Raw genomic sequence first — 25,462 nt, 5'->3', positions numbered from 1 at the left:
AATATCGACGCCAAAATATAGAAGGACAGAATATCGACTCCCTATCTACAAACAGGTAAGTACTAAAATATTGATTCCAAAATATAGAATGTTAAAATATAGTTAGCTAAAATATCGAATTTTTCAAATGTATTAAAAATAATATACAAGTAATTAAATATTAAAAACAATTCAATAAAACATACTTAATATAATATAAAAAAGCTTAAAATGTAAACATAATAAAAGTAATGTAAAAAAAGTAGAGATGTTGTTGGATAGTGAGAGTGTAAAATTTACTATTCCCACTCCAGTGAGTGCAACAGTAGGGAAAACGTTGGATAGTGTAGGGGTAAAAATTACTATTCCCACTCCAAAGAGTGCAACAGTAGGGAAAGCGTTGGATAGCGGGAAGGTAAAAATTACTATTCCCACTCCAGTGAGTGCAACAGTAGGGAAAGCGTTGGATAGCGTAGGGGTAAAAATTACTATTCCCACTGCAGTGAGTGCAACAGTAGGGAAAGCTTTGGATAGCGTAGGGGTACAAATTACTATTCCCACTCCAGTAAGTGAAACAGTAGGGAAAGTGTTGGATAGCGGGAAGGGAAAAATTACTATTCCCACTGCAGTGAGTGCAACAGTAGGGAAAGCGTTGGATAGCGTAGGGGTAAAAATTACTATTCCCACTGCAGTGAGTGCAACAGTAGGGAAAGCTTTGGATAGCGTAGGGGTAACAATTACTATTCCCACTCCAAAGAGTGTATCAGTAGGGAAAGAGTTGGATAGCGGGAGGGTAAAAAATACTATTCCCACTCCTGAGAGTGCAAAAGTAGGGAAAGTAATGATTTTATTTTAAAATAAAATTACATTAATTACCAATACCAATACAAAGTTAATTAAAAATAATTACCAATTAATAAAAATTAAATATCATTGAAAAAAACTTAATTACCAATTAATAAAAATTAATTACCAATTAATAATTAATTATCAATACATATAAATAAAAATTAATATTTACTTTATTACAATGAATTTACTTCTCACCCAGTTCCCCTATAAACCCACAACCCACTCCCAATAATAAAAAATACAATTAACATTATCAATTAATCAATTAATAAAAATTATTTAGCAATTAATAAAAATTAATTACCAATTCATACAAATTAATTACCAATTAATTAAAATTAATTACCAATTAATAATTATTTATCAATTGTCAATACACATAAATAAAAAAAAATATATTTACTTTATTACAATTAATTTACTTCCCACCCAATTCCCCTATAAACCCACAACCCGCTCCTAATAATAAAAAATAAAATTAACATAATTATCAATTAATCAATTAATAAAAAGAATTTTGCAAATAATTACCAATTAATTCTCAATCAATTCATTATCAAAACATATTAATATTATTAATATTTAATTAACCATAATTCAATTACTTCCCACCCTATTCTCCTATAAACCCACAACCCGCTACGGAATTAAATGACGCAAAAATTAAATTACATAACGTTCATTAGTTTTAAAAAATTAAACATACATTACAAAAATAATACATAATTTTAACACATATACTACCATACATAACACTAAAATAATCTATATTATAGAGATCTATATTTTTAAATTCGATATTATGGAAATCGATATTTCATACCCCAATTTCGATATTCTGACCTATTTATATTTTGATAATTTGATATTCTGTCCACTCTATATTTAAAATTCGATATTCTGGGCAGTCGATATTTCTGAATCGATATTTAGGGTGTTCACCGACTGATATATGCCGGGGCAGTAGGTTGTAGGCATGGCACACAGGGATGTGTGCCATTTCGACTCTTCACTTTGTTCTGCACCAAGACACACAGCCTGCACAGGCAGTGTGTGTGTGTCAGGGTCCAGGGCCTCCGAGGGTGGCACAGTGAGTGCTGCAGCCCTTCTCTGGTCACAGTGCCCTGGGTACCTGTGGTACCATTTACCTGTGGCCAGAGGTGCCAATTGGGTTTTGTTTTCAATGCAGTTTTAGGGCAAGAACATAGTCCCTGGGTACCCGATTAGCAGCAGCCCAGGGCACACTCAGTCAAAGCACATCAGCAGTTCAGCAAAAAGTAGGGGCAACCATGCAGAAAGAGGGCACTTTCTCACAGTTTCACATTGGTGTTTTCTGAGGTGTGCGGTGTTGTTTCTTTTTGCTGCCTACACTTGTTTGTTTCTCATTGGTATCTTCTGAGGTGCGCTACATCGTTCATTTCTAATTGCTGTCTGCACTATTTATTTCTCATTGGTGTCTTCTGAGGTGCATATGGCATATGTTGTTTATTATTTGTTACTCTCTATGCTCTTTGTTTCTCATTGGTGTCTTCTGAGGTGTGCTGTATTGTTTTATTTCTTATTGCTGTGTACGCTCTTTGTCACTGGAGTCTTCTGAGGTGCACTGTGTTGAGTTTTTCTTGTTGCTGTGTACACTGTTTGTTTCTCATTGGTATTTTCTGAGAAGCACGGCCTTGTTTATTTCTTATTGCTATCTACGCTCTTTGTTTGTCATTGGTCTCTTCTGAGGTGTGCTGCATTTTCTATTTTTTACTGCTGTCTGTGCTCTTTGTTTGTCATTGGTGTCTTTTAAGGTGTGCTGCTAGTTTATTTCTTATTGTTGTCTACGCTCGTTGTGATTGGTGTCTGCTGAGGTGTACTGCGTTGTTTCTTTCTCACTTTATTTTATTTATAAAGTTTTATATAGCGCGAACAAGATCCCGAAGGATATAAGAGCGCTTTACAAAAGGATGGAAGGAAGGACATAAATGCAATATCGACATCTAGTAAGAACACAAAACAGGAATAAATGCATAATTAGAAGACAAATAAGTCAAGGAGAGTAATACAATAAACAGGTATATAGCGGGTAACAAGGGGGCACACTCTGTGCTAAAGAAGAGCAGCGTCAGAATGGTGGTGCAATAGTTGTGGGACAAAGGACTACGAGCAAGTGAGCCTCGTCAATTAAGGTAAGAACTTATTCATAAGGAATCTTTAAGCTTCCAGTTTGAAAGCAGTTGTTGAAGAGATTCTGCGTACTTCCGGTGGAAGAGAGTTCCAGATCTTTGGGGCAGCCCCGGAGAAGGCTCGGTGACAAGTTCTCTTTTTGCTAAGGATAAGTGGTTTCAGGAGGAAAGTGTCAGCGCTGCTTGAGGCTCTACCACCACAGGATAATTCAAGCTTTTGCACTAGGTACCTGGGAGTTTTGAAATGCAGGGCTTTGTGCGTCAGAAAGGCAATCTTTAACTGAATTCGAGCTTTTAGTACTGGGGAAATGTGCTTATTTCGTTTGGTACCTGTGTCCAGTCTAGCTGCCGCGTTCAGTGATGCCCTTAGTGGAGCCAGGGTATATTTGGGAAGGCCACAGAGCGTATCGCTGCCATAGTCTAGCCTCTGTAAAACAAGCGCTTGGACCACCTGCTTGAAGTCAGATTGTGGAAGGAATGGTTTGATATTTCTAAGTGTCTTCATCAAGTGATTAGCTCCCTTGCACACATTTCTGATGTGATTTTTCATATTCAGGTGCTTGTCCAGGGTGATTCCTAGAGATTTGGCTGAGTCTATGATGAGAGGGGTGCACTTGAAAGCAGTGAGGTGATTCAGCCAAAGGTCTGGCTTGGGGATGTGGTTCGGAGGCGAGATGAGAAGGAATTCAGTTTGGGAGGTGTTGAGCAGGAGATGGGTCTCAGTTAACCAATTTTGAGTAGAGGTCAGGGTAGTGTTGAGTGAGATGATGTTATCCGGGGATGAGATTTTCAAATAAAGTTGCGTATCGTCCGCATACATATGGAAGAGAATGTTCGTGGAATTTAGTGAAATAGCTAATGGCTCCAGGAAAAAGGTTGAAGAGGATAGGAGATAGGGCGGACCCTTGGGGGACCCCCATGAGTACTGGAGAGGGCTGGGAGAGGGAGTGGTTTGCCTTGACTCTTTGTGATCTGTGGTGGAGGAAGGACGAGAACCATTGCAGCACCCGACCCAAGAAACCCATCCTGTTCTTCAGAATGTATAAGAGACTGTCATGAATAACCGTGTCGAATGCGGAGGAAAGGTCAAGGAGCATTAGGAGGCAGGAATCATTTTGGTCGAGCGTTTTTAAAATGTCATCCATAACGTGAGTGAGGGCCGATTCAGTGCTGTGCCCCTTCCAAAAGCCAGATTGATGCTGTTTCAGGAGTTGGAAGTTCTCAATGTGAGCGCAAAGTTGGGATTGTACTTATTTTCTAGGAGTTTGTCTAGGGGGGGGATGTTGGCGATAGGGCAGAAGTTATTGAGGTCAGCTTTATCTGCGTTCGGTTTTTTTAGAATAGGTGACACCTGAGCTGCTTTTAGGCAGTCAGGGATCGTGCCTTGTGATAGAGAAGCGTTTACAGTCCTTGTCCAGGTGGGGAGGAGCACATTCTTGATTTCTTTGAAGATGGCCGGGGGCAATGGGTACCTGAAGTGGTTGGATGGGTTGATGTTCTGAAGAATCTTGTTGATTTCTTTTTCACTGAATGGGGTAAAGGTGCCCCATGCCGTATTATTCTTAGTGTTCAGACTTATAGCTTTGCACTTTTCTAAGGGGTCAAGGGGTGGTGCGGACCCAGAGGATGGCAGGAGAGCCTTCTTAGAGGTGAGCTCAATGGTGAGGAGTCTTGATTTCTCAGAGAAGAAAGCAGCAAGTCTGTCGCATGAGGGTGGGCTGCCTCCAGAGTCAGAGTGTTTTGGACCTACCACTGATTGCTGTTTTACCAATTCAAAACGTTTCCTGAGGCGGTTCGCAGCTTGATCGAGTTGGAGTTTGAAGTAGTCGGCTTTAGTGCTCTTGGTTTGTTTGTTGTAGAAGCGCCTGACCTCTCTCGGGAGTTTTCGTTGGTCCAGGGAGGGTTTGGATTTCCAGGAGCGTTCAGCTGCCCTGAGGTTGTGGCGTTCCGTGGTTAAATTGTCGTTGTACCACGGTTTGGATATTTTTGTTGAGGCGTTTTTCTGTTGGAATGGTGCAATGTCATCCATGATCTTGGAGATGGTCAAATTGTAGGAGTCGGTGAGCAACTGAACCTCAACCGAGTCAGCTTGGGAGGAGAGGGCAGATTTACAGTGGGCTGCTAGTTCATCTGAGTTTATTGATCTGAGGTTCCTTTTCCAGATCTTTGATTTCGTTGATTGACCTCTCCTCATCGACACCTCCCTGTTTATATAACACAGGATGCCGTGGTGATCGGACCAATCGCAAGGGGTAGTGGTATCCAAGGTGATGGTCTGCCCTTTCAAGATAATGAGGTCTAGAGTTTCTCCTTTATTGTGAGTTGGTTGGTCACAGTGCTGAGTGAGATCTTGATTGTTTAGGAATGATTTAAGGCAAGATACAGCGAGGTCATTGGGGTTAGACCAGTGAGGGTTGAAATCACCCAGGAAGATTTGGGACACGGCTGAGTCGACACTGCTAGTGATGATTTCCATTAGTTGCTCAATGAAGGGGAGATTGTCACCCAGGGGGTGGTAAAAGGTGAGAAGTTTGCGAACCGGCAGGTTATTACTTGAGCTGCTGAGACAGAGGTATTCACAGGAGGAGGGCGATGAGGACTCCATGTGAGAAATCAAGTGTGTTTCTATAAATACAGGCCAGGCCACCACCCAGTTTCCGAACTCTGTCTAGCCAGATTATGTCGTGAGTAGGAGGTACTAGGGGGTCTAAGATAGGAGTGGAGGTGGGATTTAGCCATGTTTCAGTGAGGATGATAATGTCTAAATCCTTGTGTTGGATGAGGTTGAAGATATCGCAGGCGTGTTTACTGGCTGACCTGCAACTGAGTCGTACACTTTTAAGTCAAACGGATTTATGAGTGAAGGAGTCTGGAAGACATTAACTCTCGTGAGGTTGTCTTTATTGATTACTCTAAGTTTTTGAAGGGGTTCTCTATCCGGATTTGAATGGATGGCTTGTATTTGTCTCGTCGGGATCATTGGACGCCAAGTGGGTCTCGAATCTTCTGGGGCGGGAGGGAGCGTTAGGTAGGGGTATGGTTTTCATGACGAAGGGGGCTCAAGGCTGCCCCATGCGATCACTAACCCTAGGGGAGGCTCTGGGCAGATTCGCAGGGGTGAGGAAGGAGCTTATAACGGGGAAAAGATAATTTGAGAGGGCTTTAGTGAAACAGTGCAACTGGAGAGATATATCATCCAGGCGCGCGACCACATCTGAAAGGGGTAGCGGGTGTGTTGGGAATGCTAGCGTAGAGGGGGGGCCTCGGTGTAAGCCCGTGGGGTCCAAAGAGATGGTTAGTAGTTCCTGGGAAGGGAGTTGATCATTTGGTACTAGCGGAGCTCCATGGCCTTTGGATATCGAAGTTGGAGCATTAGTGAGGGTGGTATGGCCATTGAACTGAGGGTCAGGTACGATCCAAACAGGGAGGAGTGGGTTTGACCGATCACGGTTGGTAGAGGGCATTTGCCCTGACTCCAGCATAGTATGAGGTGTGGGGGGAGGGATGAGGGTAGAGGGAAGAGGGATCATTCATTGAAGGCACTGACAGTAGGTCATACGGGGATCTCTCTGATCGAGGAACGGATAGAATCAATCTGGCTGACTGTGTTCCTCAGAGTCGGAGGTCTAGACGGTTGGGGGACGTCAGCTGGGAACAGAGCCGCTCAATGGTCATCTAGCAGTGAAGAGTGCTTTGGATAGAGTGAGGATCTCCCCGAAGTGGTGGGGGGAGGACTGGTAGTGTCCTGAGTGATGGTAGGGTGAGTGTAGGTGTCATTGGGTTTCGCCGAGACTGCGTTTTGAGTAACGGGAAGAGATTGGCTATCTTAAATAGATTGACATTAGTAGCTTGGATGAGGATGATACCATTGTTAGAGAGGGTGGGGTTGAGCTTTGAGCGTGTACAAGGGCGCTGTTGATAGTTTGAGACCATGAGGTGTTTTTCTGCTACCTGATATTCGGAGCATAGAGTTGAAGACTTTTCGCCAACATGCTCTTTTCCTGGTGTAGAAAATAACGTCATTACTCTACTACCTTTGGGGCATATCAGCAACGAGGCGATATAAAATTATCGCCACTTTTGCGTCCATTTTCAGTAGAAAAGCAGTGATAATTTTATAGCCTAATCAGCAAGGTCACACTATCGCGTGAAACCTTGCATTAGCGCCCGTATTCCTAGCGCCCAGCTTTGCATCTCTAATGAGATGCAAAGTGGGCGTTCCTGACCTGACATGACAGGAGAAATGTCGCTAAGCGACATTTCTCCTATCATCAAGCCCCACGCTATGAAGCATAGCGGCAAGAAAAGTAGTGATAACCCCTGTTATCGCTACTTTCCTTACGCCTGCTTCAGGACTGACTTGGCCATGATAATCTCACGTTTGGCAGTTAGCGCTAGGATTTTTATCACTTTTGAGATAAGCGTTGCAAATAGCACACTATCTCAGCGATAAAAATCCACATTAGCCGGCGATAATTATCCTAGCGCTAAGTGCGCTTAGCGATAATTATCGCCGGTTGTTGCTGATATGCACCTTTGTTTGTACAGAAGTAGACGTCCAAGATTAAAGTTTCAGACCTAGCCCTGAGTATGTCATGCTTGTGTTTTTTGGCGGCATTTTATGATAGGTTGGGTGGGTAGTTGATAATGAATGCATTAGATCCTGAGGGATCAGAACTTAACTCCGTTATAAAAGTGTGTCTATTGGCCGGTGGTAATGTCTTATCAGAGGAACATGGATGGTGTTAAGAGGAGAATTCCTGAACCAAAAGTGTGGGATAATGTCAGCATGCCCACTCCAAGATGGCCACCACGAGCAGTGGATAGAACCAGCCCTTTTCTCATTCTATGCCCAGCCGTGTGGGATAATGTCAACATGCCCACTCCAAGATGGCCACCAAAAGCAGCGTGTGGGATCAACCCATTTCACTTTCAGTGCCCAGCCCAGCATAGAGACCAGGGAGGGGGCCATCAGGTTTAATTTCCATGATTAGAGGACAAAAAGGATGCCCGAGAAAAACAATGAGGAAAAACAAAATGGGCGTCCCTCAATTTAGGCATCCGAGCCAGGGAAACACCCCAACAACCAAACAAGCCCAGCAAGAGTCAAAGCCCAGATCGGGTTTGCAAGTTGAGCGCAATCCGACCTGCAGATCAGAAGGACCAGGCGACTCCTGCAAGCAGGCCAAAGCAGCAGTGAACTCTGACAACACACGTAGTACAAGCTCTCTCCAGTGTGGGCTTCGGCCTGAGGCGAGCGCGACAACCCAGTGACGGGGGCACTGAGCAGGAGTAGGTCACCCAATTGTGCGTGCGCTCCGGAATTCTGCCAGATAAAGTATTAATTGAGGGGGCGCCCAGAGCTTTAAAGATCACAAAAACTGTGAGCGCCAGTCACAGCCCCAAGTCAAACGGAGCGTGTCCCCACTGTGTTGCTCATTTCTTGGCGTCTAAATTGCTTCTCATTGAAGTCTCCTGAGGTATTCTGCAGTGTTTCACTTTGATGTTTTCTTAGGTATACTTCATTGTTTGTTTCTCATTAGTGTCTTTTGTGGTGAGCTGCATTGTTTGATTCACACTGGTTTTTGTGTTGATTATTCTCTTGTTGATGTCTACATTGTTTCTTTTTGATTTCTTCTGAGGTGTGCAGCGCTATTTGTTTCTCATTGGTGTCTTCTGAGGGGTGCTGCTTTGTTTGTTCCTCATTGGTTTATATGTTGTATGTTTCTCATTGGTGTCTTTTGAGGTGGGCCCTCAGTGTTTCTCTTTGGTGTGTTTTTGGACGTGTTGTGTTGTTTGTTTGTCTTTGGTGTCTGTGTGTTTTCTTGTTGCTATCTTTTGAGGTGTGCTACATTGTTTTTTTCTCATTCTTGCCTCCTGAGGTGTCCCGGGTTGTTTGTGTCTCATTGGTGTCTCATGTAGTGTGCGTTGTTAGTTGTTTCTCATCTATATATGCATTGTTAGTTTCACATTGGTGTCTGTGTTGTTTGTCATAGTTCTCTTCTGAGGAGTCCTGCATTGTGTGTTTCTCAGTGAGGTCTCCTGAAGCTTGCTGATATGTTTGTTTCTTGTAAATGTCTACATTGTTTGTTTCTCATTCTTGTCTTCTGAGGTGTCCTCGGTTGTTTGTTTATCATTGGTGTTTCATGTAGAGTGCTTTGTTCGTTGTTTCTCATAATTATCTACATTGTTTGTTTCTCATTATTGTCTTCTGAGGTGTCCTGGGTTGTTTGTGTCTCATTGCTGTCTCATGTAGTGTGCTTTGTTCGTTGTTTCTCATAATTATCTACATTGTTTGTTTCTCATTCTTGTCTTCTGAGGTGTCCTGGGGTGTTTGTGTCTCTCATTGTTGTCTCATGTAGTGTGCTTTGTTAGTTGTTTCTCATAATTATCTACATTGTTTGTTTCTCATTATTGTCTTCTGATGTGTCCTGGGTTGTTAGTTTCTCATTGGTGTCTCATGTAGTGTGCTTTGTTAGTTATTTCTCATCCATATCTACATTGTTTACTTCTCATTTATTCCCGCCGAGTTACACAGTATTGCATATTTCTGGGGTGGATTACACTGATCAATCATGATTTACAAAAGCACAGCAAATCACCCGTGATGGTCTCAAGGTGCTGGTGGTCCATGACTGGCCATTTGTGCAGTCTATAATCCTCCAATATCACTTGCATCTCGCAGGGTGCTAGCAGCTGATTGGATGGTGAAGATAATGATGGAAATCTGCTTCTTCACTTGATCCCAGTGCACTGTCTGCTGCACATCATTCTCGATGTCGAAGAGAGCGGAAGCCAGCCCCGGGAAGCTGGAGGCGGCATAGCTGTTGTGCTGGCTTGGAGCGTAAATGACGTGTCTGGAGAAAGCAATGAAGGGTAAAAGAGACACGGAAGATTAGCAAGTGACAGAGTGAGAGCATCACACACCTAAGGTACCAGTGGGGGCACAAGGTGTCAACCACAATCACACTGTACCAGCAGGACACGAGCTCAGTCACCCACAAAAAATCGGGACAACTAACCAGGCAATTCACACACCATCAGGCAACAACTCCTCCATGTAAAACAACTCAGAAACCCCAGACTACCAATCAATCCAACCCCTGGACTACAATCCTACCCATTCGTACCAGCCCATCCATTCATACAACTTGATAACAACAGTCAACCAATTACTGTAACCCATGGAAGAAAACCCCAAGAATCCCCAAGCCAGTGAAAATGTGTTCCACAGCCCACGGCACTTGCATCTTCCCTGGCTCCATGAAGGAGGCACCGCTGGTTTCCTTGTCTAAGACGGGCAGGGACTAGGGGTGGGCGGAATTTGCGAAATCCACTTTCGCAAATTATCGCGAAAATGTTAAAAATGATCGCAAACACGCGGAAATATCGCGAAGATGCGGAAGTTTTTTTCCCGCATGTTCGCGAGATTTTCTGCATGGTTGCGGCTCGCCAACTTACCCATGTGGTTGCTCGCGGGCGCGGCCATCTTGTTTTCAGTTGTCTCGCGGTGCATGATCGCGAGAAGAAAGACGTGATCGTGCGACGCATGACGTCACTGCGGGCGAGAACTGACGCGAGGCAGCGCAAATGGCTAAAAACAATACATCATCTCATGGAGAACGCGACCGGATCAAGAAAACTTGTCGGCGAAGGCAGGGATTCAGGTAAGGCAATCACGCGCGTGCAAGAATGTATTATTTTACAGCGCGAGCAAGAAACAAATTATCGCCAAGCTGCGGAATGCGGAAATTTTGACATTTTCGAGCTTTCTGCGGAACGCGAAAATGTCAAATTATCTCAATTTCCGCGAACGGAACGAAATTTTAGCCCAGGCCTAGCAGGGACCCGCTGGAAGTTGGCTCTCATCGGCCCCCAGGCCTTGATGGCACCTGACTATAAGATCCTCAGTAAAGTATTGGCCACGTGCTTACTGGCCTGTATCTCGCATTTGATCAAAAATTGGTTCATCCCAGGGAGATCTACATCACTTAATTTAGGGCAACTTCATAGGTTATTTGAGGGGGCCCTGGAGCTACAGCCCCATGCTGCTAGTCTGGTTCCGTGAAAAGGCGTTTCTTGCACTAGAATGGACATTTACATTCACGGTACTGAGGAAGATGGGGGACTGATTCAGCAGGCTGTTACTGTACACACAGCCAACAGCCAGAGTCAAAATTGGAAAGCTGACTTCTGCTCCGATCCTGGTGCAGTTACCTAGAAGGGTAAACCCAAATAAAGTCACTGGGACCTGGGTATCAAACAGCACATAGGAACATGGACCCAGTGGATAGTTTCATATACATAAAGAGAGAATATTTACTTACAATGAATGAATAAGACATAGTGTACTTAGTGTACAGTGTTATTTAATCACACTGGACTCATAATGATTCATACATGTGTTAACACAGTGTTAAAAACAGTGTCCCAGCAGGGGAGAGGGAAGGTAGGGGTGTTGTGATTAAGGTGAGGATGAGGGAGTGAATGAACGAAAGGGTGATTCATACAGTAAATTGTTTACACAACAGGAAGGCTCATAGATAAGCCAAATTAATCGCACAATATCCATAATTCTAGTCGCCATGATCAAATAACAAAAACACTGATTCATCGCTGTTGTTACAACTGGCTAATGTATCAGATGTCAACGTTTCGACCCCTAGAGGATTGTAGGTTAGTGAGTCCCTTATGCCAGGGTCTTCCTCAGGACAGTGGAGGTGAAAAAGGGGGGAAGGGTTGATTCCTGGGAAAAAGATGAGAAATCTTTGAAACTTAAGTTCTCCCAAAAGGAAAAATAGAAAGAATCGAGGGTCTAAGCCCGCTTCTTTACCCTGAAAAAAGCCCTTGTTGGGCCTGGGCGTGAAGAAGATAGGCGCGTAGGCTCCAGTGAGGCGAGCGAGAACAGAACAACCTGCAGAAGACATGAGTAGGTTCAGTGAGGAAACTGGAACCCACTATAATCGTTTAGGAAAGTTGGGCCCAGAAAGGATACTTACACAAGAGGGTCTAAGCTCCTAATAATCTGCACAGTGGCCGGGAGTATATCTCAGCATGGGCCTTGAACTAATTGCAGTTCCTTAATTAAATCACAATGGGCAATGAATCTCCGTAAGAAGGACTCTCTAGAGAAAGGGGGGGGAGAGAAGGGGTAAAGAATCCTGGTCTAATTAACACCCTACAGACATTGAATTTGAAATGAATAAAACTGCACACAACCCTGGATCATGGCGTCGGTCCCAGTTTTGGTCATGGGATATGAAAGGTGCGTGGCATTATAGGGCGCTGCATGGGAGAGCGCGCCTCAGTTGTATATGAAATAAGTAGTCTTAATAATGGAAGCACAGTCGTGAATTTAAAGGCAGGGGCTTCGGAGTTAATATGTGCCCACATAGATCATATGTGGGTAGTCGTCGCTCGTCAAACAATGAAACTGCAGCTGCATGTGGTTTCCAAAAGGAAGCCGAGCGCTGGACACAGTTACGCTTGCATAAAGGAGTGCGCTGACATGCGTAGAGGGCTTCAAAGCTTATAGCTGTAAAGGTGGAAGAAATACACTTATCTCAGTCTGACTCTGCTGGACGGAAAACTCGCCCATCACTCTTTGGTTAAACGAGCGTACTAGTCACAACACAATGGATAAGCAGTGATTGTGAAATCAGTCCTACTTTGAACAAGTGGGCCAAGGTCCGTAAAGGGCTTCGAGTCTATGGTAACCCCCAGCCCTTACGGTCACTCTAGTGATCTAAAGTAAACTAACAAAGGCTCACCGCCGCTCAGCAGTGGGTCTCCGTCCGAGGCTGGAACAGGAGCCTTTGCTCCCAGGCCGCCTGGAGCCGAGTGACGCGCGGACATGTCAGAGTGCAAGACTTGAGTGACGGAGCAAAGGCTCACCGCCGCTCAGCAGTGCGTCTCCGTCCAAGGCTGGAACAGGAGCATTTGCTCTCAGGCCGCCTGGAGCTGAGTGACACGCGGACATGTCAGAGTGCAAGACTTGAGTGATGGAGCAAAGGCTCACCGCCGCTCAGCAGTGCGTCTCTGTCCGAGGCTGGAACAGAAGCCTTTGCTCCCAGGCCGCCTGGAGCCGAGTGACGCGCGGACATGTCAGAGTGCAAGACTTGAGTGATGGAAGAAAGGCTCACCGCCGCTCAGCAGTGCGTCTCCGTCTGAGGCTGGAACAGGAGCCTTTGCTCCCAGGCCGCCTGGAGCCGAGTGACACGCGGACATGTCAGAGTGCAAGACTTGAGTGATGGAGCAAAGGCTCACCTCCGCTCAGCAGTGTGTCTCCGTCCGAGGCTAAAACAGAAGCCTTTGCTCCCAGGCCGCCTGGAGCCGAGTGACGCGCTGACATGTCAGAGTACAAGACTTGAGTGATGGAAGAAAGGCTCACCGCCGTTCAGCAGGGCGTCTCCGTCCGAGGCTGGAACAGGAGCCTTTGCTCCCAGGCCGCCTGGAGCCGAGTGACGCGCGGACATGTCAGAGTGCAAGACTTGAGTGATGGAAGAAAGGCTCACCGCCGCTCAGCAGTGCGTCTCCGTCTGAGGCTGGAACAGGAGCCTTTGCTCCCAGGCCGCCTGGAGCCGAGTGACGCGCGGACATGTCAGAGTGCAAGACTTGAGTGATGGAAGAAAGGCTCACCGCCGTTCAGCAGGGCGTCTCCGTCCGAGGCTGGAACAGGAGCCTTTGCTCCCAGGCCGCCTGGAGCCGAGTGACGCGCTGACATGTCAGAGTGCAAGACTTGAGTGACGGAGCAAAGGCTCACCGCCGCTCAGCGGTGCGTCTCCGTCCAAGGCTGGAACAGGAGCCTTTGCTCCCAGGCCGCCTGGAGCTGAGTGGCGCGCGGACATGTCAGAGTGCAAGACTTGAGAGATGGAAGAAAGGCTCACCGCCGCTCAGCAGTGCGTCTCCATCTGAGGCTGGAACAGGAGCCTTTGCTCCCAGGCCGCCTGGAGCTGAGTGACGCGCGGACATGTCAGAGTGCAAGACTTGAGTGACGGAGCAAAGGCTCACTGCCGCTCAGCAGTGCGTCTCCGTCCGAGGCTGGAACAGGAGCCTTTGCTCCCAGGCCGCCTGGAGCCGAGTGACGCGCGGACATGTCAGAGTGCAAGACTTAAGTGATGGAAGAAAGGCTCACTGCCGCTCAGCAGTGCGTCTCCGTCTGAGGCTGGAACAGGAGCCTTTGCTCCCAGGCCGCCTGGAGCAGAGTGACGCGCGGACATGTCAGAGTGCAAGACTTGAGTGATGGAAGAAAGGCTCACCGCCGTTCAGCAGGGCGTCTCCGTCCGAGGCTGGAACAGGAGCCTTTGCTCCCAGGCCGCCTGGAGCCGAGTGACGCGCTGACATGTCAGAGTGCAAGACTTGAGTGACGGAGCAAAGGCTCACCGCCGCTCAGCGGTGCGTCTCCGTCCAAGGCTGGAACAGGAACCTTTGCTCCCAGGCCGCCTGGAGCCGAGTGACGCGCGGACATGTCAGAGTGCAAGACTTGAGTGGTGGAAGAAAGGCTCACCGCCGCTCAGCAGTGCGTCTCCGTCTGAGGCTGGAACAGGAGCCTTTGCTCCCAGGCCGCCTGGAGCCGAGTGACACGCGGACATGTTAGAATGAAAGTCTCCGACTTGAGTGACGGAGCAAAGGCTCGCCGAACATGTCGAATGTGACTGACTCTCAAAACATTCGAAACGTAAAGTTACCACTTAAAGTAACATAAATTATGGTAAAACCCGCATAGCATTGTATAAATTAGAGGGCAGAGAAACTGATGGCCTCTGAAAATTCCAATTCTAACAGAATTCCGAAGCCAAAGTACATGTTAATTAATGAAGGAAACGATGACGGCATTATGAACATTTGCCAGAACATCTAGTTTTTGCATATGCAATACGAACTGAATACCACTGTGGTGTGTATATCTAGGCAACAGACAACCATTTGTGTCAGTTACCATCTTTACATTTCAACAAAGTACATGACTAGGGTAAATAAAAATGAACATATATGCAAGTTGTGCCTTCATATGGAGGCAGACACTATACACTACAACAAATAAATACGTTTAGATAGAAGTACAACAGGTGGAGTATTGGCCTGTACTACGCAGTGTGCATTGTGTGTCAAATAAAGTAAGTGACAAAAAATGGAAATAGATGTTTTCACGAGTTACCTCATTGTATTGATTAAATAAACACTTGTAACATGTATGTTTGTACACAGGAAACGGAAATGCAAAGATACTTCCTGTGTTAGATGTTATTATACTTTAAGTCAAAATACAAAAAAAACAAAACAACAAAAAACACAACAAGGGAAAAAAAGCAGCATCAGCAGAATACATTGTTTGCATAACATAGTTCAAATAGGCAAAGTGTGCTGATGTCATTGCCCTTAACGTGTGTACACATTCTCAAAAAGGACGTTAGGCGTGCACGGCTACCCTAGTATTCAGTGCCCAGTTTGATCTGGCCGTCTCGTGCTGATCTCTGTAGACAAGGATCAGTGCAATCATTCATGTGCCAGACAGGCTAGTTGGGCACGGCTAACTTCAGATTCATTCAAGCCATTGTTGATGGGGTCAAGAAGGGGCATCCATTTGCATTCCCTTATGTCCAGTATTGTCCCAATATTGCCTCCCCTTGGACCCAGGGAGGCCTTTTCAAGGATTATCCAACGGAGTTCGTCAGGGCTATGATCGGCATTGCGGAAGTGTTCAACGAGGGGTGCTCCCTGGACCCCACATCTAATTGGACTGCAATGTTGCAGGATCCTGGCCTTCACCTTCTGTTGCGTTTGACCTATATACAGGAGGGCACATGGACACATGATGACGTAGATGACATTTGTTGAATTGCAATTTGTGAGGGATTTTAGATGGATTACATGATGTTTGTATGTGAATTCTTGAGTCTGGATCATTGTTCTGCATGCCTTGCAATGTCCGCATTTGAAATGCCCTTGTGCAGGTTCCACATTGATTGAATTGATGGTTCCGCATCAGTCTCCAGAAAAGAGCACGCGATGTGGTCCTTTACACTTTTAGCTTTCTTAAACGAGTGCATAGGGAGGTTGATTTGGTCAATGTCTTCTGATATAGGGCCCCAATAGCTATTGATCACCTTTTTGATCACGTGACTTTGTGTCATGAGAGTAGTGACACATATCATCCTTTGCATGGGTTCCTCTGTTTTTTGTTTCGGTGTCAGCAGGCTCTCTCATGGGCTATACCAAGCCCTTTTCTGTGCTTTCCTTGTCAGCTTCCTTCGGTATCCTCTCTCCTCCAGTCGTTGGCTTGGGTCCGTTGATTGTGCAAAATAGTCCGTTTTCTTTGTGCAGTTCCTGCGAAGCCGCAAAAACTGTCCAAATGGAAGGTTGTCTCTGAGACCTCGCGGGTGGTAGCTATTATATCTTAGCAGGGAATTTCTCTCCGCCGGTTTCCGATACAGAGTTGTATATAAATGGTTGTCTTCATTTTTGATAGTGATGTCCAAAAAGTCAATTTCATTCGGATTAGAATGTACAGTGAACTGGATGTCAGAGCTTCTTCCATTGAGCCAAGAGTGGAAGTTGCTTAGTTCCATAGAGTTGCCCATCCAGATCATCAGTGCATCATTGATTTACCGTCTCCAAAAGGACACCTTGGAGATGTAGGGGTTAACGTCACTGAAAACGAATGATCTTTCATAGTGATCCATAAAAATGATAGCTAGATCGGGTGCAAATGCCGCCCCCATAGCTGCTCCTTTAGAAACAACCGTAGGATCCAAAGAAATTCCGCATCATTGCTAGACGTAGAAGATCAATGATGAATTCAGTGGGCACCGGCATGGGTGCTGATCGTTGGTTCAATGCCTCCGCCATCACATCCAGAGCAGCTTGTTGGGGTATGCTGGTGTATAACGATACAACATCGCAGGTCACCAAAAGTTGGTCATATGGATTACAGGGGCAATGATCAATCAAATGTATGGTCTGCATTGTATCCCTTAGGTAGGCACGAGTTGTCTCTGCTATCGGTTTAAGGAAATGGTCTGTGTATCTGCACAGTGGTTCGAGCATAGATCCACATCCCGGGACTATGGGACGCCCAGGTGGTTTCAGTGGGTCCTTGTGGATCTTCGGTAAGGTATACAGGGTAGGGAGCCATGGGTATTTTTGGTTGAGGTACTGGAACTCGTGGTTAGTCAAAAAACCCTGTTCAAGGCTCTTAGTGGTCAGGGTTCAATATATTATTCGCGAGTTCCTTTGAAGGGTCCGCACTCAGCCTCCTGTAGCTCACTCCATCTTGTAGTTGATGCATGATTTCCGTCTTGTAGTTCAAGACATCCCGTACCACGATGGTGCCACCCTTATCCGCTGGCTTAGTCACTGTTTCCTTGTTATTTTTAAGGGAAACAAGCGCCTCTTTCTCCATCTTGGTGATATTATACTTTGTGTGTTTGGAATCTTTGAGTATCTTGGAAACATCCCACAAGACAACGCTTTCATAGGCAAGAATTTTGTTAGTCATTTTATGGCCTGGTAGAACAAAAGTTGAGGGAGTCTGTAGTCCTGTCTGTGAAGATAGTGGGGATGGTGGAGAGTGTTTGAAAAAGTATCTGAGATGGATTATTCGAAAGAAGCGATGTAGTTCAGTTTTAAGGGCAAATTCATTAGGGTGGGCTGTGGGCACAAAAGAAAGACCCTTGCTAAGGACGTTGATTTCATCTTTTAGTGTGTAGGAAGAGATGTTCACTACAGGGTTCTGTGGTCTTCTCACCATCTGTACGTCTGGATTTCCCTGTGGTTCTCTGGTTGGAAATGGAGCTGTTTCTGAGTTTTGCTGCGTCCTCTCTCCCAGTTGCCGCTGGCAGGTTGGTGTCCCCTCTGGATTCCTCTGGGCCAAGGTCCCCCTCTGCCTCTGGGTGGTCTCCATTGGCCTTCTCCTAAACAAGGCTGATAGGGTCCCTGAGGTTGGTGCCAGTTGTCCTGGTAGTTGTAATCACCACTGGTTCCTGGTTGCTCGTTGTCACTGTCAGTGCTATATGACGAATCAGAAAAGGTTGTGTAGTTTCTGCGATCCTGGTGTGGCGTTGAACGCGACAGCGATATGAACTGTTGCCACTGCTTTTTGTGCTGGTGACGTAGCCCCTAGCGCAGAGATTTCACCAGTCGGCACGGGATGGGGATTGACACTTCGTGCACAGATACACGCTGCTCCGCTATATGCAGGTGTATGTGAAAGGTACATGCCCTGGTGCAGATTCAATCCTGGGAGTTTCGACTATGTTTAAGGCGTCTGGGAGGGAATTGGGCTAAGAGATGCTTATTTCTTCTACATCTGGGCTGCCCGTGAAATAGTGGTTGCGAACTCCTACTGAATAATGTGGGAAGCTCGCGCATGTTGGTACTTGGGCATCAATATATATAATTCCCCCGGTTTTGGAACTGGCACATCCTGGTTGGCGGAGACAGTGCCCTAACCAGGCAGTACCACCCACTCCCATCAGGGGCGGGTGATTACACTCACTGTATAACCTGCGCTCACTCTTGGGTAACTTGGCACGGAGCAGTCAGGCTTACCACAAAGGCAATGTGTACAGCATTAGCACAGCACTCACTCACAAATACAATGAGGTTAACAAAAGAGACTTCCCACGTGATGTAGGTAAATAAAGTTTGCATTCAACACACACAATAATCAACATAACATGAACATCACATATCTCTGGACATAAATCACACTTGGGAATATTACTAGCCATACTAGGTCCAGCCGTGTTGAAATGACATCAGTAGTATGCACACTTGGAAGAATCCTACTCTACCCTCCAACAGCACCCTTATGCTGTGCAACACATTGTCAAACCTAGGCCCACCCTGGCAATTCATATAATTTAATATCACGTAGCTATGCGGTGCACCCTTCACCACAATGAGATTGGAAATATTTACAAACAAAGATTTATAACACTTTTAAGCAGCACCGCAGACGAGTCCGCATGGGTAAAACCAATGCCAAATGTAGTGTTCTTCTGGCAAGAAATCAACATTTAAAGTAACACTGGTTGCCAGTCTCATCAATCACAGGAAGTCCGCAGACTGTCACTCCCACCCACAAACACACACTCACTCAGCACCAATATGCGATGCAATAGATTTCTCTCAGTTTAGGAGTATTAAAGTTAGGAGTCCTAACTTTACTACTCCTAAACTGAGAAAAATCCTAATTTTAAGGCTTTCGGTATTCACAGAAGGCATTTAGGAGTCCTAAAGTTAGGACTCCTAACTTCTGTGAATACCGAAATGAGTAAGTGCCTTCTGTGAATACCAAAATGAGTAAGTGCCTTCTGTGAATACCAAAATGGTAGTAAGTTTAGAATTTTGTCTTAAGTTAGTTCTGTGAATCGGGCCCTATAGGAGCAAGTGCGCCTACACCGGCCTGCAATGGCAGGCTGGACAATTGGTTAAAAACACCATAGGTGCCAGTACGCACACCCCGGCCTGCAATGGCAAGCTGAACACATGGTTAAAAGCACCATAGGTGCCAGTACGCACACCCCGGCCTGCAATGGCAAGCTGAATACATGATTAAAAGCACCATAGGTGCCAGTACGCACACCCCGGCCCTGCAATGGAAGGCTGGACAAATTTTTAGGAACATCATAGATCCAAGTGCACACACCAACCTGCAATGGCAGGCTGTGACATGTTTACAACCATCAGGTAAGCACCAGTTCCTAACATGGATTGGAACGGTGCACACACTTTAACTCTGCATTTGCAGTGGGGAAGTGCCCAGAATCTTAAGGCCACAAGCAGAGAATCAGCAAAACCCAGGAGGTGTCCTATGGGAGGAGCCTACCCCCCTAGGTAAGGAAAACCCACATGGGGGGTTTCAGTACCTGTGCAGATAACATGCATGTGTACCTACCCAGTTGCCCACCTACCATGTGCTTCACCCCTCCGGACCTACCCTGGGGCAGCTCTGGTGGTAGTGTAAGGCCTGCTCAGGGTTGGCTGTGGAATGAGAAATGTCACCCTAAGCATGATACATGTTTGACAGGCTACTCTGGTTGTTGACACCGTCAGTGCTGTGACACACTACTAGCTACTGCAGTACCCGCCCTGGGTATGTGGTGTACCTTTTTACAGGGCACTCACAGGTACGACACCTAAACCACTTCCTGGCTTGTGTATGAAGGTTGAACGCACTTCCCATTGTAGTTTCCAGAGCCCTGCTGCCATGAAAAGAGAGTTGGCAAAGACCAGAAGGACAAAAAGCAAAAAGCTTTAGGGAAATCCCCTAAGAAGGGACATGTCCAACCCCCAGGGATCCACTGGGGGGCAGCCTCAAGAGAGCAGTGCCCCCTTCAACCTCAAATGACCTTTTGGTGCTCACTCCTCTCTCGGTGCAGGGTGGAGGTGCGTTGTCTAAAATGGTGATGCTGCCGAGACTCCTTTATTATTTAATGAACATGTCTATTATTACCCCCAGTGGAATGTTCCACGTATTCGATGGCATGCTGGGGGACTCGCTCTGGAATGAAGGTGGGCGCAAAATTGCTCAATTGCCTACAGCTGCAGGGGGCCTCGGGCCCCGTATTTTGAGCACTACCACCCAGTGACGTAACTCGAATGACTAGCTCACTCTCATGTGGGTCTTAGTCTGGCTGAGGAATGGACCACATTGGGCAGGGAGCTACGATACATCGCTGGCCACACATTCCAATAGTCTTTTCTGCTTAGCCTATGAGTGTTACAGCAGGGCCATGAGGTGCTCGCCGGGCACCCTGCCATATACACCTGACATCGCGCGTAGCATTCTCACTGGCTTTCTCACAGCTGCAGGCAGGGAGGGAGGGGCTGGCGACCAGGGAGTCCTTGGGAGTGTGCATCTTGGGGGATCTGTGCCAAGACAACTCTCTTATCACGTCTGCTATGCTGCCACAGCAGACTACATTTCAGGCTGGCCAGTTCTTATGCACCATTGACTAGCTGCCGAAACCGAATGCCTCTGGAGTGCAGTGGCCACCGAGCTGATGATACAATCCTTGACTCAGGCTTTGTTTACCCTGAGAAGTGGATGACAACTGGCCTCCCTGATCGTGAGAGCCATTCTTGACCCAAAAGTAGACCTATTAGCCAGCCGGAAGGGTCATTGGGACACAATCTACGCTACCCACTGACTCCTAAGGAATGACAACAAATGCTCCAATACAGCAGCATCTGGCACGCATCGGGGGGGCTGGGTGGGAGGTTATGGGCATTATTAAAAAAAAGAAAATAACTTACTTTACCACAGCGTCTCTCTGTCGTCTCTGGGATGAAACCAGAAGCAATCAGCCAGGCTCCCCTGACCAATCACAACACTGCAATGCAGCTTTGTGATTGGTAAGCACCCAGGCTTCCCTGACCAATCACAACACTGCAATGCAGCTTTGTGATTGGTCTGAGCACTGTGGTTCAGCGCTCAGCCAGGGACAGGGGGCCTGGCCATGTTCTCCATGCATGTAATGCAGCCTGCATGAGGAACATGTGAAGTGCACATGACTGGGGAGAGGTATGAACAGTGGCCAGGGCGGCTGACCCCGGAGCATGGGGCTCACGGCTCAATCCTGGCTCTGGCAGCAGCTCAGTTCAGCACCATGTGACTCTGGTCAACGGCTCCCTTCATCTTCCTGAGGGCCCCCAGCACCTTGAGACCGTCAGGGGTGATTTGTTTGCGCTTTACAAATACTGGGTTATTTTTATTATTACTGTTTGGACAGCCCGAGAGGCAATGCTGCAATAGGCCACACTGGAATTGGCGGCATTGCACAGAGAGGAGTTGCGGGACCTCACCGTCCTCCCCGAGCGACTGGTTGGGATGATTTATTGAATGCTTTTGGGAGTGAAACCGACTCAGCGTCATAGCCACCACGCGTGTGCGCACCAACACATACTCATTCCTGGGGCCAGACCCTGTTGATCCCGATGGGGCGGATGCGTAGTAATCCAAACACAAGCGTAAATGTAAATGTAAATCAAAAGTAGGCCTTATACGGTTTGTTAGTTTACAGGTTATTCTTGAAATCCCATATTTGCAGCGATGGCTTCCCACAGGACCAATGTCCTCGACCGCGGTTGATATTTGCTATACATGTAATACTTTGGACAATGTTTTTCTCTTTTGTCAATTCACACTGTCTTATAACTCGAAAAAGATGTGGGGAAAAACACGCCTCTTGTCACCTACATGGCTTTAGACCATGTTGTCTTCCAGTGCAGCAACCGCACCTCTTATCATGCACAGTGCAACCACTGTACGTCTTACCAACTAGGCATCACCAACCACACCTCCTACCACCCACAGGACATCAGCCACACTTATTCGCACATACACAGGGTCAATCACCCAATCTCCCAGTATCAACACATCTCCCACGATGGGCATCAACCACACCTCTTACCACCTACACAGCGTCAACCATGCTATCTCCTAGTCACAGTGTATCAGCCACACCTCTGAATACATTCAAGGCTTCAACCGCACAATCTCCCACCTAGAGAGCATCACCCACTCTTACCATGGAACGTGGAGCACTCATGCTATCTCCACCCTATCAGCAACACCTCTTACCACCTACACATCAACCAGGCTATTTCCAACCTATAGTGCATCAACCACACCTCTTACCACCTTCAGGGTATGAACCAGGCCTCTTGCTGTCTATGTCTATGTAACACTAATTAAACTTTATACCATGTAGAGGGAATCAACCACACTATCTCCCTTCTCCAGTACCTCAACCACACCTCTTGTCCATTACCGGGAATCAACCAAACCTCTTATCACCTTCAGGCCATTCAACCACACCTCATATCACCTAGAGTTTCAATCACACTACCTCTCACCCACAGCGCATCAACAGCACCTCTTACCACCTTCAGGATATGAACCATACCTCTTGCTGCCTATGTCTACGTCACACTAATCACACATCGTTCCACCTAGAAGTAATGAGCCACACTATCTCCCTTCTCCAGTACATCAACCACACCTCTTGCCACCTACAGGGATTCAACCAAACCTCTTATCACTTTCAAGCCATCAACCACACCTGGAATCACACAGAGTTTCAATCACACTACCTCCTGCCCACAGAGTATCAACAGCACCTCTTACCACCTTCAGGGTATGGACCATACCTCTTTCCTCATATGTCTATATCACACAAATCACACTAATGACACCTCATACCCACCTAGAGGAAATCAACCACACTTCTCCCTTCTCCAGTACATTAACCACACCTCTTACCACCTACAGGAAATCAATCACACTACCTCCCACCCACAAAGCATTAACAGCACCTTCTTTACACCTCTAGGATATGAACCACTGGATGAGTTGTGTTCTCCAACACTGGATGAGTTGTGCTCTCCCACGCTGGATGCTTTGTGTTCTCCCAACCTGGATGAGTTGTGTTCTCCAACACTGGATGAGTTGTGTTCTCCACCTTGGATGAGCTGTGTTCTCCCATGCTGGATGAGCTGTATTCTCCCACGATGGATGAGCTGTGTTCTCCCACATTGGATGAGCTGTGTTCTCCCACGCTGGATGAGTTGTTTTTTCCACCTTGGATGAGTTGTGTTCTCCCATGCTGGATGAGCTGTGTTCTCCATCACATGATGAGTTGTGTTCTCCCATGCTGGATGAGTTGTGTTCTCCACCATTGGATGAGTTGTGTTCTCCCACCGCCAGATGAGAGGCGTTTACCACTAGATGAGTTTTGCTTTCCACCTGGGATGAGTTTGTGTTCTCCCAACACTGGATAAGTTGTATTCTCCCAACATTGGATGAATTGTGTTCTACATCTTGGATTAGATGTGTTCTCCCACCAATGGATGAGTTGTGTTATGCCACCACCGGATGAGTTGTGTTTTCCCACTTCTGGATTAGTTTTGTTCTCATCCTCCAGATTAATTGTGTTCTCCCACTACTGGATACGTTGTGTTCCCCCACCCCTTGATAAGTTGCCTTCTCCCATCGCTGGATGAGTTGTGTTTAACCACCATCGAATGAGCTGTGTTCTCCCACCACCGGATGAGTTGTGTTTACCACTGGATGAGTTGTGTTCTCCCACCACTGGATGAGTTGTGTTCTCCATCACCAGATGAGTTGTGTTATCCACCTTGGATGAGTTTAGTTCTTCCACTACTGGATGAGTTGTGTTCTTACACCACTGGATGAGTTGTGTTGTCCACCATTGGATGAGTTGTGTGCTCCATCACCAGATACGTTGTCTTCTCCCAACATTTGATGAGTTGTGTTCTCCCACCTCTGGATGTGTTGTGTTCTTCCAACATTGGATGAGTTGTGTTTACCACCAGATGAGTTGTGCTCTCCCACCACTAGATGAGTTGTGTTTTTCCACCACTGGATGAGTTGTGCTCTCCCACCACTGGGTAACTTGTGTTCTCTCACCACTGGATGATCTGTATAGTCCAACCACTAGATGATTTGTGTTCTGCCACCACCGATGAGTTGTGTTTAACACCAGATAAGTTGTGTTCTCCATCACCAGATAACTTGTGTTCTCCATCTTGGATAAGCTTTGTTCTCCACCACTGGATATGTGTGTTCTCTCACCACTGGATACATGTGTGCTCCCACCACTGGATGAGTTGTGCTTTCCCACCACTGGATGAGTTGTGCTTTCCCATCACTGGATGAGTTTTGACCTCCCACCACTGGATGAGTTGTGACCTCCCACCACTGGATGATTTATTTTCCTCCACCACTGGATGATTTCTGCTGTCCACCACTAGATGAGTTGTGTTCTCCATCACCAGATGAGTTTGTGTTCTCCCATGCTGAATGAGTTGTGTTTCCACCACTTGTTGAGTTGTGTCTCCATCACTGGATAAGTTGCGTTCTCCATCACCAGATGAGTTGTGTTCTCCATCACCAGATGAGTTGTGTTCTCCACCCCTGGATGAGTTGTGCTCTCCCACCACTGGATGAGATGTGTTCTCCCACCACTGGATGAGATGTGTTCTCCCACCACTGGATGAGTGGTGTCTCCACCACTGGATGAGTTGTGTCTCTACCACTCGTTCAGTTGGGTCTCCACCTTGGATGAATTGTGTTCTCGCACCATTGGATGAGTTGTGTTATTCTGACACAACTCCCTTTCCTGGACATGTACTTTGGTATCACACTCCTCTACCTGCATTTGGGGACTCACCTGGCATACTTCTGGCGTCACCAGCAGTACCACATGTACCTATGATCAGAGTGCTCCACCTGATGTACCTGTAGAACATGCATTTCGGGGCTCAGCCTCTAGTACCTTTAGTACATCTACTTGCTGTATTTTTTGGGACACCCCTAGAGTACCTAAATGCTTGTATTTGCTGTTTTTGGTATCTCATCCTCCAGTACCTACAGGCCCTGTATTTGTAGGTAACATCCTTCTCAGAATACCTCCAATTCCTGTGTTCCTGCCCCC

General features: G+C 46.5%; 1 protein-coding gene across 1 annotated transcript in view; it reads right to left on the bottom strand.

The window, feature by feature from the left end:
• Nucleotides 1–9,625: 9,625 nt before the first annotated feature.
• The window catches only part of LOC146799782 (putative N-acetylated-alpha-linked acidic dipeptidase), a 30,232-nt gene continuing 14,395 nt past the window's right edge, over nucleotides 9,626–25,462 (bottom strand). Inside the window, exon 3 of the mRNA XM_085628108.1 lies at nucleotides 9,626–9,856. Coding sequence (XP_085484234.1) covers nucleotides 9,652–9,856 — 205 coding nt within the window. The 3' untranslated portion in view covers nucleotides 9,626–9,651. The remainder of the gene's footprint in view (nucleotides 9,857–25,462) is intronic.

This window comes from Triturus cristatus, chromosome 9 (genome assembly GCF_964204655.1).
Source record: "Triturus cristatus chromosome 9, aTriCri1.1, whole genome shotgun sequence".
Lineage (NCBI taxonomy): Eukaryota > Metazoa > Chordata > Amphibia > Caudata > Salamandridae > Triturus > Triturus cristatus.
This window is presented reverse-complemented; position numbering and strand designations above follow the sequence as displayed.